Source organism: Suricata suricatta, chromosome 10 (assembly GCF_006229205.1).
Source record: "Suricata suricatta isolate VVHF042 chromosome 10, meerkat_22Aug2017_6uvM2_HiC, whole genome shotgun sequence".
Lineage (NCBI taxonomy): Eukaryota > Metazoa > Chordata > Mammalia > Carnivora > Herpestidae > Suricata > Suricata suricatta.
The window spans coordinates 5,302,017-5,318,777 of record NC_043709.1 but is presented as its reverse complement, the minus strand read 5'-3'; the positions used below and the strand labels follow the sequence as shown (position 1 = coordinate 5,318,777).

Here is a 16,761-nt window from a genome sequence, read left to right as displayed (position 1 = left end):
CCCAGTAAGATCCTCAGCCGTGATACGTGGCTGGGTAGCTCAGAAGGGACTGTGAGTCTGTCCACGGGCTTGGGTATTGGAATCTGGAGGTAGAGCAGAAGGGAAACTGGCTTTAGCATTAGAAATGTGGCCCCTCCCGGTCCTGAGTCCTGTCCTCGGGGTGGCCTGGCTCAGTTCTCCCTCCCCGAGTGGGGGAGGGACATGATAGCACTCACCCTAAGTACCTCCCAGGGTGGATGCCAGTGTCAGAGTGGTGGGGGTGTAGGCTGAGCGGCAGAGGGGTGGGGAGGAGCCCAGCAAGGGAGGGGCCTGCCTGCAGAGATGTGGAGGGGTCCAGTCCGACTGCAGTCGGACTGGACCCCTCCACATCTCTGCAGGCCCAGGCCAAGGGCGAGTAAGAGCAGGAAGGGCAGGGTAGAAGACAAAGTCCAGAAGAGGGTGGAGGACCAGCCCTGGAGGGACGCGGAGGGGGGTCTAGGACAAGCGCTGGGACAGAGAGAGGGTTGCTGGCCCCCGAGGGTGCTTCTGGGGTCTCAGCAGGCTGCCCTCCGCTCTGACCCAGACCCAGGGACCTGCCCCTCAAAGTTCCCCGCGACTCTTGCAGGAGCTGCCCAGTCAGTTCCTAAGTGGCGTGGCCTTCAGCAGCAGGCTCAGGTCCTGAAGACAAGGTGTGCTCGGCCTCCAAGGAGGCTACTTGCCGTGGGTGACTGGAGGGGGTGACCTGCAGGGCAGGGAGTCTGCAAGCCGGTGCTCCCTGCAGCCCCGGGCCCCCTGTGCTGGAACCGCCCCCAGCCCACAGCCCTCGCCTTCCTGTCTGCATTCTGGGAGGACACACGCCGGCTGAGAGGTGGGGCTCTGAGCGCACCCATCAAGTGGGGCGGGGGCGCCCAGCCCCTTCCCGGGCCAGTCACAAGGTTGCTGAGTGACACGCAGAGGGCAGTACGCTGTGCCCAAGCCCTCAGAACACGTGCGGGGAGATCAGAAACCCCACTTGAGGATCCCAAGCCTCTAAACCCTGATGAAACCCTGGACCCCTGAGGCTGCCGTCCCATCAGCTCCCAGTGACTGACCAAGGCCCTGGGCCAGGGCTGGCCAGGCGGCGGCGCGGCCGCCTGCACTGGGCACCAGCCTTTACCTGGTATGCACACAGAGGAGGACCTGCACGTCCAGCCTCCTGGGAAGCAGCGGGCACTGTCCTGTGCTGAGCCTCCAGGCTCCCCTCCTGGGCTCCTTAGGTGGAACGAAGCAGGCCCTGCCTTGTCCAGAGCCGGGTGCCGCTGAGATACCCCGTGCCCACACAATGCGGGCAGCAGGCCTCTCCAAAGTGCCAACCCAAGGCGGGCAGGCTCTGCAGGAAGTCCTTCCTGGCCTGCCTCTCACCTTCTCTCTGCCACCCTCCTGTCACCCTCTCCTTGACCACTGTTCTGTCACCTTCCCGTTGGCCACTCTTCTGTCTTCTTCCCCTGGGCTACCCTCCTCTCCACCCACAACGCCCCCTGTGTGAGTTCTAGACCCTGACAGCCACCAGTGTCACTTGCCAGAAAACCACTTTATCTCCCTATCCACCCCAAGGTGCTTAGTGGCTGTCCCAAGGTGTGGGCCATACCTCCGCCCCCTGGAACGTTCACTGTGAAGTCCACACTCCCACTGAGCAGTGTCTTGACCCTCTCACTTGCAGCTGCCTTGGGTCTGGTTTCAGGGTCTGGAACACACTCTCCCCAGTGGACAAGGGCTGCGGGGACCCGGACTGTCCTGGCCAACCAGGGCAGGGCTGACATCTTAGGTATCAGAGGATCCCCGGCCAGAGGTGAGGCCAGGCAGGGAAGAGGAACCAGGTGACCCACGGGGAAGAGGAGAAGAGTGGGGGAGAGGGTGGGGGGAGCGGCCAGAGGCCTGGAGCCTAGGCTAGGTTGGAAACCAAATCAAAAGCAACCACACAATAAGCATCGGGGATGCAAGAGGCGCTCAAACTGGGTCCCCTTCCCTGCATGGTCCAGATGTGGCCTGACGTCAGCGCAGCTGGCTAGGCCTAGTCCGATGGCACTGGACGGGGTGGAGTCTGACGTCCCTCCCTGCTCCAGACCTCCCGGGACTCAGGCCCAGGAAGGGATGAGGTGGGCCCTGTGTCTGCATCCCTGCACCTCTGCCTCCGGTTTCGGCCTGTCTCCAGGCCTGTTGTTCAAGGTTAGCGGCTTCTGATCCATTACTTTCAACCAAGGCCTGGACCCAGATGGTCCCGGCAGCCTCTCACCCTGCCCTTCCCACTTAAATTTATTCATTTAAGTACTCTCTAAGGTTCGAGCCCCGCGTTGGGCTCTGTGCTGACAGCTCAGAGCCTGGAGCCTGCTTCCGATTGTCTGTCTGTCTGTCTCTCTCAAAAATAAATAAACATTAAAAAAAAAAAAAAAGACTTGCAGACTCCAGCAACTGGGCCAGCCAGGTGCCCCTGCGATGTGGATTCCTGATGCTGAGGTGGTCACATGAGTCTACATGGAATAGAATGGTCTAGAAGCGTATGCACACACAGTGCGGATGCCGGCTTCCCTGTGCGGATGCTGTTCTCCGGTGAGGGGAAATGTTGCCATGGGGGAAAACTGGTGATGTGTAGACGGGACCTCTCTGTGCTGTTTTTGCATTTTCTTATGAATCTGTAATTATTTCAAAAGAAAAACTTTAAAAAGATCCTCTTGTTTTGTGCCCAGTTACACTTGGGTATTGACCCTAATAAACCTGTAGATGAAACGAACAGGTTCTGACATCTCGTGCAGGGGTCTAATAAAATAAGTTAACGTCATCGAGGCCATCTTTGCACGACGCGGTCACGGAAGCAGGGCTGTGACTGGCAAATGAGTGCGTCCCCAAGGGGCAGAGAGCTGGGCAGAGCCCGAGCACGTCGCCCGCCCATCAGGAGCCCCCGGTGTCCTGCCTGAGCGCACGCGGACCCCACGCCACGGTGCTAGCAGCGGCCCCACCGCGAGGCAGTGGCACAGAACGGCCGACAACGGGCTATTTCCAGCTCAGGCGTCTGGGGACAAACACTGACGCGCATTCTGTGGCCCTACAGGGGAGTGGCTGTCTCGGTCACTGAAGTTCATAAAGGCTTTACGAACTGCAGAGAGGAGAGGCCAGGCTGACTCGGGCCGTTTCCCTGAAGAGAAGAGGGAAGTGGGTGCGCCATTTCGGGAAGTTTCCACCAGAGTGTGTCTGAAACTCTGCTTAATGAGGCACGTGTGGTGTGGGGAACGCTCACATTTGGGGGGCTGCAGGGGGCGGTGCCAGTGGAGGAGGGGTCTCTGCTGGTCTCACCCCCACTGGGCCAGCTATGCAGAGGGGTCCAAGCCTCTTCAAAACGCTCCCCATAGTCTGCCCGGGCTTAGGGGCCAGACCACCAGAGCAATGGCTCTGCGGCCTCGGGCAAGTTCCCTCACCTCTCCATGCCTCAGTTTCTGAATCTGGAAAATGGGGTTGCTGCAAGGAGGCAATGTGCGAGTGCACGAAAACGCCCGGCATGCAGGAAGCACACAGTAAGTGCGCGTGCGCTACTTCGTTCATTTAAGGCAAAGGAAGCCGAGCGTCCCTATTTGAGGCCCTGTGTCTGATTTTCACTGGAACCAGTGTCATCCCTGATGCCACATCTTGAGCTTTGGGAGAAAGCGGCACAGGGAACACTGGTGATGGGGGACGATGGGGGCTACTACCCATATTTCTATGTGCATTTGAACAGGCTCAGAAGGACATTAAAGAGAACGGTAAATGCACTTGGGAAACCCGTGATGCCGCTGCTGGGACAGTGCCAGCCGGGCACTGCAGGGGCCTCGGCCTCCCAGGGACACAGCCACTCAGCTGCCCTGGGGCCTGTTCTGGTGCATCAGATGCAGGAAAGGAGGCGGCACGGCGTGGTTTCCATGTGCGCTCGGCCACGAGGCGGCCCGGCCTCCCCCCGGTGGCCTCACAGCCTCTGGGCCCCTCTCGCCAGGCTCCGTGCCCGGCCCAGGGGCCACCATTGCCTAGCTCGTACTGACCAGGAGTCTGCCCGCACAACCCGAGGATGAAGAGAGCCTGGGGGCCCAGGGAGCCACCGAGAGCTGAGCATCATTCTCTTTTCTCCCCTTGTCCTTTCCAAGGGGCCCCATGTTGGCAGAGGACACAGGGCTGGAGTGGACACAGTCCCTGCCCACGTGGCGCTCCCAAGCTACAGGGACACAGGCACTGGGGAGAAGGCAGTGTGGAGCAGCCAGCAACAAGACATGGTAGAGACCAGTGGCTGCAGAGCCTGGCCGTTCTCCTGGGGGTCGGCTCAGGCCAGGCTGCGGAGGGTGCGGGTGGGCGCTCTCGCTGAGGACCGGCAAGGAGCACCCATCAGCTGATGGGGGGTGGGGCGCCCAGGCCTGGGGACGCTGTGTGTGACAGACCCCTGATGACCTCACGCCTTGGTTCCTGACCACCACCACTGCCAGAGATCAGACCACGAGGGTCAGGTGAGGTTTCAGGACGCAGCCGTGCGGGACAGCTTCCTGCTTAGCAGGGCGAGGACCTCTCCAGGCCACCGCTGTCAGCAAGTGTGGCCGCCCAGGACCGGGGCCAGGAGGGGGGCAGTCCTGCACCAGGCCAGGGAGCCATCTCGACACCACCTCCCTTGTTCAGAGCGGAGCACCAGACCCCAAGGAGCCCCAGATCCTTCCTGTCAGAACGCGTGTTCTCAGCTCATTATTAGACAGCAACTCCAACCCTTATTAAGCATGCAGTCCTTCTTCTAGACTGAACGCTTGGCAGGGGGCCGTGCTGGCTTTCGCCCACACTGGGATCCTGAGGACCAGACGGACACCTGGCACACGAATGAATGAAACGGTGGCCCGCAGTCGCACGGCTGGCTAGACCTGCACCTTTCTGAGCACCTTCTCCTCCTAAATCAGTTCTACTCAGACCGAAAGAAGGAATTCTTCCCTAGGAGGAAAGAGACACGTTCATCTGGGAGGAAACACCTTCGTGGAGCACAGGCATGACACAGATTTAGGAAAAAAGGGCGGGCATGGGAGAGGGAAAGAGCTAGAAGGTGCCGGCTGCTCGGTGGCCCAGCTACTCTGGGCTCCCAGGGCGCACGGCCACGGAGGGGCGGTGGAGGCTGGGGCGGGCCTGGCCTGGCTGTCCCCAGGCAGGGGGCAAATGCGGGCTATGACGGTGCCAGAACCAGCACCCGGAGGCGCCGAGCGGAAGGCGACGCACCCCAGACCCCAACAGCGCTGCAGCCCCTCCCGCCTGTGCCAGGGCAGAGGAACGGCGGCCTCCTCAATAAGCCTGGGTTCTAAAGAGCTGGAGAGGCTGCCTGTGAGTGGCCACCCTGGGGCAGGCACTGCCCTCGACTGCGTCAGCGGGCATCCCTAACGGACCCTCCCGTGCCTGGGAGGGCTTGCTGGTCCCGGTTTACAGAGGAGAAGACCCAGAGAGGCAGGGGCGGCTGTGGAGAGGCCACATGGCCGGTGGAGATGGAGAGCGGCCGATGGCCTGAACTCCCAACCCCGGCCTGGCCAGATCCACATGCCTCCGGCCAGCGTTTGCACTGGTGCCCAGGAAGTGGGGCCACTAGGAAGGGCTGAGTCCCTTGCCCTGGTTTCTCGGCCAGGAGCAGAGACCGACCCTGGCTGACCTCGCTCCTGCATCCAGCCCCTCTAATCAAAACAAGCCTTTGTACTCTTCTGCCTGCTCGGGGGAGGCTCCGAGGCGCCGACAGGCATTAGGAGAAGTCAGGTGACATGAGGCGTCTGCCTTGCCAAACGGCCCTGGACTCATGGGCCCTCCCAGGAGGAACAAGGATCAGAGGGCATTGAGGTACAAAACGCGCTGGTGTCTGCACACAGCCCCCCCACCCCCACTCTGAGACTGGAGCTCCAGCAATTGTCCCTGCAGTCGGCATGCAGTCGTGGTGGGCACTTGTCACGACGGACGGCAGCTCGGGAGGAGGGCAGTTTGCCCGGTCACCTGCGCCCGTCTCCAGCCACTGGCATTCACGAGCAGTCGGCAGATGTGCCGGGCACTTGGCCTGTCTTCTCCAGACCTGCCACGCAGCCTGTGGGCACCCTGGAAATGCTGCCCCTCGCCCCTCGAGAGGTATCCAAGACATCGACTGCTGCTTTTTAGATCGACTCACTGCCCAGATTTAAAATGTGAGATTCACATGAAAATCCTATTGGTGAAGGGACTTCTTTAACTCACGTGCTGGTTGGTGCTGGTTAACAAGGACTGGGGTTGAGGCCCCCAAATCTGTGTTCTGGCTAACTCTCCAGTCCTGGCGTCGGGATCTGGCCGCCCAGGGCCTCTGGGAGGGGTGGGGCATGTGGCCTAGAGGCTCCATTGCACAATTGCTTTGAGGCCCCACCCCTGCAGTATCTGCGAGGCCCTGGAGGTGCACCACTCTCCCCTCCGGCACATTTCCCACCTCTGCTTAAGCAGCTTCCCATGGCTGCCCCCTGCACAAAATCTAAACTCCTGCCGTGCTCTCGGGGCCTCACAGGGTCAGGCCCTGCTGGGCTCCCTTCCTCCTGGGCACCTCTTCCCTTGGCTCACCGTGCTGCACCGCCCTGCCCTTCAGTTTGCTTTTCACCTGAGCCTCGTCCATTCCTACCGCAGGGCCTTTGCATCCACGCTGCCTGGCACACTTCCCCCAACTCTTCCCATGGCAGCTCTTGTCGGCCATTTGGTTTCAGCTTCCTGCCTGCTTCTGTCTGTTCCTTCCTGACCGGCCTCTTCACATCACAGCTGAAGACCGGAGCCGGGATCCCGACTCTGCCCTTTCCCTAACGGTGTGACCTCGGGCAAGTCTCCTAACTGGACTGCCTGGGCTTCTGCCCCATCACAGGGCCGTAATCTCCCCGCCTCACCGGGGTGCCGCGAGGGCCTGGCTCCGGGAAGCCCATGACCCCACAGCCACCACCGCGGCTGCTCCCCACATTATCGGGTGCCCCTGACCCTCCTCCCCTGACTGCTGCTGAGGTTCGGCCGCTGATACCCTTAGCTGGACGAATGCCTCCCTGCCAACCCAGGTCCTGGTGACCACCAGGACGCGGTCGCGGTTTGGCATCTGCCTCGTGCTGGACTCCCCTCCCTGTGCACACTCCTTCCAACTGGGGGCCACATGGCTTCGCCTGGAGCCCCGCTTGTGGGAAAGCTGCCCTTCAAAGCAGCAGGGCACACACAGCCGGCCGGAAAAGAGGCGCAGGCCAGCCTGGCCTCGGGGACGTCACAGCTTGCTCACAGCAGTCACCCTGTAAACCCCTCTCCTCAATGAAAGCAGGACTCCCTCCTCACCACCAACACGCACTCACTTCCCCATAAATCCGCTTCCTATAAAATGCAGGTTGGGCCCCAGGTCCTTCTCTGGGGCAGCTTGAGTCCACGGCCCCGCAGTCCCGCAGCCCAGGCCGCCGGCTGCCGGACAAGCCCGCACCAGGGACCCCAGAGCTTGGCTTCTACGTCCTTCCGGGACACAGCAGTGTGGGGACTGGCAGGCTTGTCGTGTCCTGGAGGAAGCTGCCTGACAAGCTCTGAGCGTCGGGGAGAGGGGGCACCCAGTAAGGCAGCGGCTCTGCTTCTCGACCCCGGGCTTTGGACTTTTTTATGTGTCCTTCTGTTCTTTCTCAGGAATCGCGTCTAAATCAAAAGCACACCCAGTGTCCCCCAGCCTCGCCGTGCAGGCCCTGTAGCCCTAGCGCATGTGGGGCACGGCTGCGTAGGGTCTCGGCCCCACCCCCAGGGAGCCCGGCGGCTCAGCGCCACATCTCCACTCCAGGGACAAGGAAGCTATGGTCCGGCTTGCTGCCAGGGCGCAGCAGAGCCGGAGCCCCACCCGACCAGCCACGCCGGAGCCCAGGGCCAGCCCCCCTGTCCCCACCACCCAGCGTGAGCCACTCCCTGGTCTCCTGCTGGTGCCACAGACCCCAGGCCAAGCCCTATTAGGGACCCCCCTAGGCCCCTCCGGTACCTCGACTTATCAGGGATCAGCAATGGCGGTGGGGCTCAGGCTAGGGCCAGGCGGCTGTCCTGGCCTCCTTCCCCAACTACTCTCTTGACTGCACACAATGGCCGGACCCCAGGTGCACTGGTCCCCGTCCCCGCCCTCAGCCCACTCGGCCGCAGCGTGCAGCCGGCCTCGTGATTCTGGACCTTGCCATTGTCTTAAGCAAGAGATGCCTCTGTGCCTTTGCAAATGCTGTTCTCTCTACCTGGACGCCCTTCTCCTGCAGGCATGTGGGTCCTGCCTTCGGGCCAGCTGTCCTGCCTCACAATCCTGCTGCCCTGGGCCCCCCAACTCTGACCACCTTCCTCTGATGCTGTGGACCTTCACCTACCAGGCTTGGCTGGAGGCCAGGCTAGGTCCCAGCCCAGGGCCGTCTCCAGGCGACTCCAGCACCCCTGCTGGCCAGTCCTCTCCTGTCCCTCTGTACTGCCCCGGGCCAGCCCGCCACCCCTCCCGGCAGCCAGAGGGCTGCAGGCTTCTGACCACAGGGGCCCTCTGCTGGCTGATGACCCGGTGAACATTCAGAGACCAAGAAGTTGGCACTCAGCCTGGCCAGGCCTCCAGCCCACCTTGGGGAAGGGGACCAAGGAGAATGGGGCCCCACTCTTCCTGGCCACAGCCGGCCTTCAGTTCAGAAAGGAAAACAGCTTCTCCGGCCACATCGGCCCATTTGTGGCCCCACCTCGCCTCCACATGAACCCCCAGGAACGCCAACAGCCCTGGTGTTGCGGGCGGTGGGCGGGAGCTGGGAGGAGGTCTGTGCAGAACCGACACCAGAAGCACAAAACAGCCATTCAGGCCACCACCCAAATCCCTGGCCTTGACCCTGAGGCTCCCGGAGTCAAGACGCGGAGAGGGAGGTTCCGGGGGCCACGGGAAGCTGCGGGGTGGGGGTGGGGGGTGTGCCTGGCCCGCACGCGGAACTCAGCGCCGGAGGCCGCGGGGTGGGGGCGGGACTCACCGTTGGAGCGGTGGATGCAGGTGTGCTGGTTGTCGCTGAGGAAGAAGCCACTGTGACACTGACACTCGTAGCTGCCCATGGCGTTGACGCAGATCTGCTGGCAGCCGCCGTTGTTATCCTGACACTCGTCCACGTCTGCGAGAAGAGAAAGACAAGGGGAGGTGGGAGGTCATACCTGGGGCCGGGAGCAAGACTCAGTCAGTCTCCCCAGGCTGCACAGAAGGCGCCGTGCGGGCACTACTTCGGGGCTCCTCCGCAGGGGTGCTCCATGCGGTGCTCCCTGTGGGACCCCACGGCGCTGGCCTACATGGTGCTCCCCAGACGGACTGCATGGAGTGCTCCGTGGTGACGCTGCACGGAGCCATGATGCCGTGGTCCTACGTGGTACTCCACAGAGGAGCTGCACAGAACTCCGCGACGGTAACAGTCCACGGAGGGGCTCCTTGGTAGCACCTACTGCACGGTGGTACTGCACAGGCCCTGGGACAGCGACACTGCACAGAGCTGTAATCTACCAAGGTACTTCACTGCACTCCGTCCCAGGACTCCCCGGGTACACTCTGCAATGGTCCTCCGCAGAGGTAGTTACAGTGGTTCTAATGCTAGCCAACCCTCAGTATCTTATGTGACCCGCACTCTTCTAAGTATCTGACCTGTACTAACTCCATTAATCCTCACACCAGCCCTGTAAATCAGATCTAGGGACTAGCCCATTTTACAGATGAGAAACCTGAGGTCGAGCAGGGCAAAGTCACCTGTCCAAGGTCCCACCCGACAGTCTGACTGCCCACCTGTGGTCTCCCTGACCCTGTTGGACTCTCCCTCCCTAGGATGACTACACAGCCCGCACTGTCCACCCCCGGCCCCCGGAGCCTCGCCCAGCAAATTCTCCTGTCTCCTCCGTTTTCAGCTCCACCTCAGACTTACAACCAGTAACACAAGAGCCTGCAGCCAGACAGGGATAGACGGCGGGGCAGCCTGCTTTCGGCCTCACAGATTGACTTCAGAAGTCTAAGAACGGGGAACTTCGTGAAAGGCCCTGACCCCTGGCTCCCGAGACAGCCGCGGCAGGTCTCCGAGTGGTCTTTCCCACTCTCTAGGAGAGACAGACCTCAGGGCCGACGCTCCGTTTGGACCAGAGGCTGCGGGCACAAAGGGTGCTCTTGGCTGAAAAGAGTCTTTATGGAGTTCTGGGCTGGAACAGAACAGCATGTTTCAATTACCGAAGTCGTAACCCCTCACACTGTCAGTCTGTTTAATGAAAGAAGGGCTTCTTGAACCTTAACGCGCCGTGTCTGCATTGTCGCTTCAGCGGGCAAATGTATGAAACCACAGAGGCCAGGTGAGCTACCGGCTGCTTCTAGCCGATCCCCTGACCCCCCGACACACACACACACACACACACACACACACACACACACACACTTCGGCAACAAGTTTTTAATACGGTTTTTCTTAACACAGACATTTTTTAGTTCTGGAACCGAAGGGATGTGAAAATGCGAAGAGCCAAGCAGACTGACCTGCACTGAACCGGGAGAGGACTCAGCTCTGAAGCCGTGTCAGCTGGGTCCCCCTGGGGCTTAGGGACAACAGGCCACTTCACCACCCAAGAGACCGCGTGGCTGCCTCCGAGGCCAGTGCTGAGTCAGGCCATTATTCTCCAGCGCAAATGTCAGCTGTGTGGCAGCCCGGAGGGAGGCAGAGGTCTGAACTTGAAAAACCACTGACAGCGCCGGCTGAAGTGGGGAGGGTGGCTCCTGCTGAGAGGAGACCCAGTGGGGTCCCCAGGGAGCCGGCAATGACACAGAGGGAGCATTCCGAAATCCTTTCTCCACTCAGTGAAGGCTTCTTTACCAAGGGCTCCCAGGAGGGCCAGCGCCAGCGTCCCTTCTGCTGGGGGCGCTGCCCTGCACCCCAGTACCGTGGGCCTCCAGGCATCTGTCTCCCGCCCACACGAGATCCTGAGTGGCTCTAAGCCCGACACTGGGTCCTGTGCATCCCACTAACACCACCACGGAGCTGACTTTCCTCGAGTTTCCTTATGTGTCGGGCATGGGGCCTCACAAGCACCAGCTCACCTTACCTCCGTGGCTGGATTCCTGCCTCCATTTTACAGATGAGGACGCCGAGGCCCAGAGATGCAGAGCAACTCGAGCAAGGTGACATGGCTGCTCAGAGCAGAGGCGGGACTTGGACCTGCCCTTCACCTCCTGAGAGCGTGGCTTTGCCACACCGCTCAGCCGACTGTGCCAGTAAGCACGTTGACACTAATGCTGTGAAGAACCAGCTACTGTTTTTTAAAAAAAATTTTTTTTACATTTATTTATTATTGAGAGACCGAGAGAGACGGGGGAAGGACAGAGAGAGAGGGAGACACAGAATCTGAAGCAGGATCCAGGCTCCGAGCTGTCAGCACAGAGCCTGACACTGGGCTCGAACTCCTGAACCATTAGATCATGACCTGAGCCAAAGTTGGACGCTCAAGGAACCGAGGCCCCCAGGTATCCCTAGAACCAGCTACTGTGAACATGAGCTTGAGCCGCCCGTCACCTTGAACCTGCTTGTGAACCTGGATGCAAAGCCAGAGCCAGCCTGCCATGAGTAAGGGAATGTCCCCGCGCACCTAAGCTCAGTCCCGTCTCTGTCCCGATGACACCCCATGGCGGCACTTGTGCCCACATGCTGGCCTATGTGCCCCAGGGAGATCTGCTTCCGGGACTCGGTCCAGACCCCCTTCAAATCACATTCTTTGCCGTTCTTCCCATGGTTCTCGGAGGCTTTGCTCTGGACCTCGGCTTCTCCAGCTCTCGTAAATGTTCAATTGGGAAAACAAACGACACAGAGATAGGCCCTCGGATGCTGAACTTGCGGTGAGAAAGCAAGCGCTGCTTTGAGCCCACCTCGAAGGAGCTCCCTGGAGCCCCCCCCCCCCCCCGCTGCACCCCATCTGGCCCGGCCCATCTCCCTTCCCAGGAAGCCGGAGCCGAGGGCGCCGATAGCGCACCCATCTGCAGAAGTTCAGTGCGCTTGCAGAGGGGCTGTGCCTTGGGACAACGCTGTTTACACTAGCAGGGAACAATGACTCTCAAACTCTGATGAATAATTTGAAACAAATGCAAGACCGTGTAAACATTTCTTTTCCTCACTCCCAAATGACAAAGCCCCAAGATTAAGCAGGGAGGGAAGAGGGGCCGCCCCCCAGTGCGCCCTTTTCCCACTGTGGTCCCAACATAGGCCTCCCTCCAGCTGGGCAGGAAACCACAGTCTCTCAACCCCTTTGGGGAACCCGTGGTCATGACCATCTTCTCTGGGGGCTGCATCAAGGGCCTGATGCCCACCTCATGCCCCTCACAACCCCGTGGCTCAGTCTTCCACACGGGACCAAGAGTCAAGTCTGAAGAGGGATCTGCCAGGGGAGCTGGGGCCGTGGGTGCCCACCCGCCTCGGGCACACTGGGTGCACCCGCAGGGCCTGGCCAGGCCTAGCACAGCACGATGGGAAACGCTTAGCCCCCAGGACCTCCTGAGGGGGGCAAGGCTGGCACACATTGGTCCTGGGCCCCCTCAGGACTTAGGAGCCTACATCTGGGAGTCAGACGACCCGAGTTCTGGTTCCGGCCTTTCCCGGCCTTGACCTGGTTTCTCTCGACGGGGATGCTTCAAGCCCACTTGTGGTGATGAGACCTGGTTCCCTGAGCAGGTTTGCTTAGCCCCCCCCCACCTTGCACCCCCCCCCCCTTACACACTCACGTCTCCCAAACCCCTCCTCTCCGAAATCTGCCTGGGGCCCCGAAGAATGTGCTCACCCCCCATGCCCAGACCTGCCCTGCCCCAGACCTCAGGCTGGGACATCCTGCCTCCGTCTGGGCTCAGGAGAGACCTGAGGCTTTACGCCCCTGCACCCAGCTGATGGCCAGGTGGAGTGGCTGCTCAGGTGGCCTCAGGAGAAACTGAATGCACACGTGTGCCTGCGCATGCCACGTGAGAGGAGTTGACGCCCTACAAAAGCCACTCCACGGGGGCGGCGTGCTGTCCCCGCTCCTCCCGGGTGCATGGAGGGGCTCGTGCAGGGCTCCCCCCCGGCACACCATGTCCCCAGCAGCCTCACTTAGCTCTGCCGTTCGCCCAACGTCCCCTCCGTTCGCGCCTGCCTTCCTGTGCACGGACGCACAGGGGCCCTCTCCCTCCTTGCCCAGACAGAAGTCCCTGTCCTGGAGATTCACCCAACATGCTTTTATTTCCCCGTTCCCTCTACAAACATTGGGCACCTACTACGTGCCACACCCCCCAGTAGCTGCCAGGGCACCAGAGTGACCCCAGCTGCACCGTCCTAGACCTGAGCGCAGAGGCGGGTGGCCATGTGGAGAGCCGGGCCCAGGATGGCAGGGACGCCTGTGACGGAGGCTGGAGGAGGAAGGGGGGCTGTGGGAGTAGAGTCTCGTGAAGGGGTGTGGCAGGGCACAGGTGGGGAAGGGCCCGTGGCCACTTGGGCAGAGGTGGAGTTCTGGAAGCTTCACAGCCTACACAGTCCCCATCGAGGAGACTCCAAGGGCCCTCACCAACCCGGGCCCTGTCTTGGTTCCCCCGTCCCCCCATTCTCACCAGTGCTGCTGGTGGAGGGGACGGTCCTTGGGGAAGACATCTGCACAGCCGGACAGGCCACGGCGTCACCACCACCGTGGCCTCGGGCAGGGGCTGAGTCCGTGCGCGGTGAGGACCCCGTGCAAGCCTGTTTCCGATCCAGGCTCCGAGACCCTGAGCGGGCTCTGGGTGGGGTTCAGGGGCTGCTCTGCCTCCAAGTCCTGCCGGCAGCTCATGGTCCTTCATCCTCTTCTATGGCCACGGCTGAATGTTCCCAGAGGGCAGGGAGCCACACGGCAGAGAGGAGGCCCTGTGGGTTTGCGGGCAGACCCTGGGCTCCTCGTGGGAACCCTGTTAACCAGCAGTGGAGGGACTGAGGCATACAGTGTGCAGGGACGACCCCCGGGGGCCCAGCGCTGTGAGGGTCCCGTGTGGCCTCCTGTCATGGGCGGCCTGCACAGCCAGGGCACTCTCTGGAAGGCCCTGGCCTATGGCGTGCCGCCACCCCTTCCTCCTCTCCCCCTGCCTTAATACCTAAACACATCTCTGTGCCACTGGGACTGGTGGAGCCCCTAACCCTTTAGGGCTGGGGTGGGGGCAGGGGGCAAAGGGTGCTGGGAAGGGAGGGGCATGGAACTGCGGCTGGCCGTGGCCGCAGGGGGCCCTTGGCCGGTGGGGCTGGGGGGATGCCCTCAGAAACAGACCATCCCAGTGGCCTCCCTCTGTGCAGGCTGCCCCTCAGCCTGAGGCCCAGCGTGTGGGGGTACAGTGAGCCCTCACTCATTCCGCCAATGGCTGAGGGAGCTCAGACGGTAGGAGGGAGACCAGGGTGCCAAAGGGGGGCCTCACTCCAGCCCTGCCCTGACCCCACCCAGCCACCCTGGCCTGAGCAGCCCCCTCCTGTCCCTCCCGGACCCAAGCAGTTACCAAGGCTGTGAACTTTCGCCTCCACTATTGTGCCACAGCCGGGGCTGGGCCTCAACTCTGGCCTGAAGGCATAGTCTGCATGTTCCTCCTGGGCCTCCAGGCCTCCAGCAGCCACTGTGGCCACTCCAGTCGGAAGAGGACATGGCACCTGGTACCCAGACCGGGGTGGGGGTCAGGTGCCCGCACCTATGCCACAGTGCCTGACAGGAGGCGTGGGTGCTGGGTGGGGAGACACAGCCCTCAGCTGTGACGCCCGCCCACCTCTGCTGGGTGCACCCGCCGGGCCCCCGCCCATGGGCTGTGATGGACACGGCTGCTCTCCGGCTGGCACCCACAGGCTGTAGGTCAATTGGGTTCCGAGAGGCCTCTGCAGGCAGGGCTGCGGTTTGCCCGTGAGGTCTGTTTATTTTTATTAATAGCTGGCTGTTTGTCCTACTTTGGACCAAGAACCCAGGTTTGCAATTATTTATAAGAACTAAAAATTACTTCTGGACCCAGCTTTGCTTGTTTTGTGTTTCCCATGAACGTTTCACGATTTGAAACAGAGACTCTGTGTTCTGCCCGGGCCCCACCCATGTTTTCCTGGCTGCCAAGGGCCTACTATGTGTCTGACCCTGTGCCAAGGGCCCGAGAACAGAGGCAGAGGCCCCGGCCCTTTGTCGGAACCGAACTTGACCCTCCAACCCCGAGAGCTCCCTCCTGGTCCCTGAGGGCTGAGGCCCAGCCCTCCCCTGGCCCCGTCAGAAGGGAGGCTTAGGCACAAAAGCCTCTTGGCCATCGAGCGGCTCTTGCAAAATTGCATTTGATGAGTTAAGTGTAAATAAATGAGAACCAGATGGATTCGATTTCGGGTAAAATACACATGGGTCTTAGAGCTTTGGGGCCTGGGTTCTGCCAGACCCAGGACACTCCCTGAGCTGTTGGAGGTGCTGGTGGGTGGGGGCGGGGCGGACGTATGGCTGGCATCTCCCGGGACCTCTCCACCTCCTGGTCTGGGCACCAGCTGAGGCATCGCTGGGGCGCCTGACTCAAGCAGGTCAGCTGTATTCTGAATACACAGAGTCCCCCGCCCTGCAGCCCCTGGGGTTGGGCCTGCCTCCGAGCTTAGGACTGGGAGGTGAGGCACGTGAGTGGCGGGGTCGGCCTGCCAGGCCCCCAAGCCTGCTGCTCACATCCAGATCGGAGCCAGCCCGGGGCAGGACGCGGCCCCGGTGAGGCTGTTGGCCTTCGGGGTCTGGTCACCACATCCCTCACCTGGGCCCTGCCTTTAATCCCTGCTGCCGCCTGTGGTCCTCCCGCGGCGGGGCGGGTTGGGGGGGTGGGGGCAGCCCTGGACATCTCTGAGGACCTGGGGTTTGCTGCGTGGCTCCGACTCCTGGCCACGCGTATGTACACTGCCTCCGCGTGTCTCCCTAATTCCCACCCCCCAAGTCACTCCAGCCGGGGTGTCAGATCCCGTGAGTACCTTGCTGTGTGACCTTGGGCAGGTCGCTTAACCATTTGGGGCCTTGGTCTCCTCCTTCACAAAACAGGGATGAGAGGTACCTTACGTGGTCGGGGCACTAAGGAAAGCACTCAGCACGGTGCCTGGCACACACAAGGCACCAGTAAATGTTAACCAAGCAAAGCCCTGCACGTGCATCGGGGACTCAAGGTGTGAACCTGCCCTAGGGGACGGGAAGGGCCCTGCCACACTGGAAAGTGACAACAAGGTGCATCTAGGGGAGCCCACAGGGCGGCCTCAGCGAAGCAGCCTCAGGGAAGCTGCTGGAGCTGCTCCCTCCGGACACACGTTCTGGCCGGCTCGCCACCCTGTCCCCCTTCTCTGGGGGACCGCCGCCTATCAGGTGCTTCGTGCTGGCCCAGAAGTGGACTCAGAGCCCTACGTGGCCCGCTCGGGGCGGGGGACAAGCCCCAGCCTCTGCCCACGCTCCCTCTCTTAGGTCTCCACTTACTGAGAGAACAATTCCCGTTACATAAAACCCACCATCTTAAAGAGGACACGTCGGGGCACCTGGGGGGCTCCGTCGGTTGAGCGTCTGACTTCGGCTCAGGTCATGATCTCACGGTTGGTGGGTTCAGGCCCCGCGTTGGGCTCTGTGCTGAATGCTTGCTGAGAGCCTGGGGCCTGCTTAGATTCTGTGTCTTCTCTCTCTGACCCTCCCCTACTCACGCTCTGTTTCACTCTATCTCTCAAAAAATAAATGTAAAAAAAAAGAGGACAAGTCAGGGGTTCTTAGCGCATTCACGAGGTGGTGAGAACATCACCATGACCTACC

The 16,761-nt window shown here is 61.4% G+C and overlaps 1 protein-coding gene across 1 annotated transcript in view; it reads right to left on the bottom strand.

Annotated features, from left to right (window-relative positions):
- Nucleotides 1-16,761, bottom strand: part of SCUBE1 (signal peptide, CUB domain and EGF like domain containing 1) — a 133,659-nt gene that overhangs the window by 65,546 nt on the left and 51,352 nt on the right. The window contains exon 5 of the mRNA XM_029954109.1: nucleotides 8,973-9,107. Within this exon, the coding sequence (XP_029809969.1) occupies nucleotides 8,973-9,107 (135 nt within the window). The remainder of the gene's footprint in view (nucleotides 1-8,972; nucleotides 9,108-16,761) is intronic.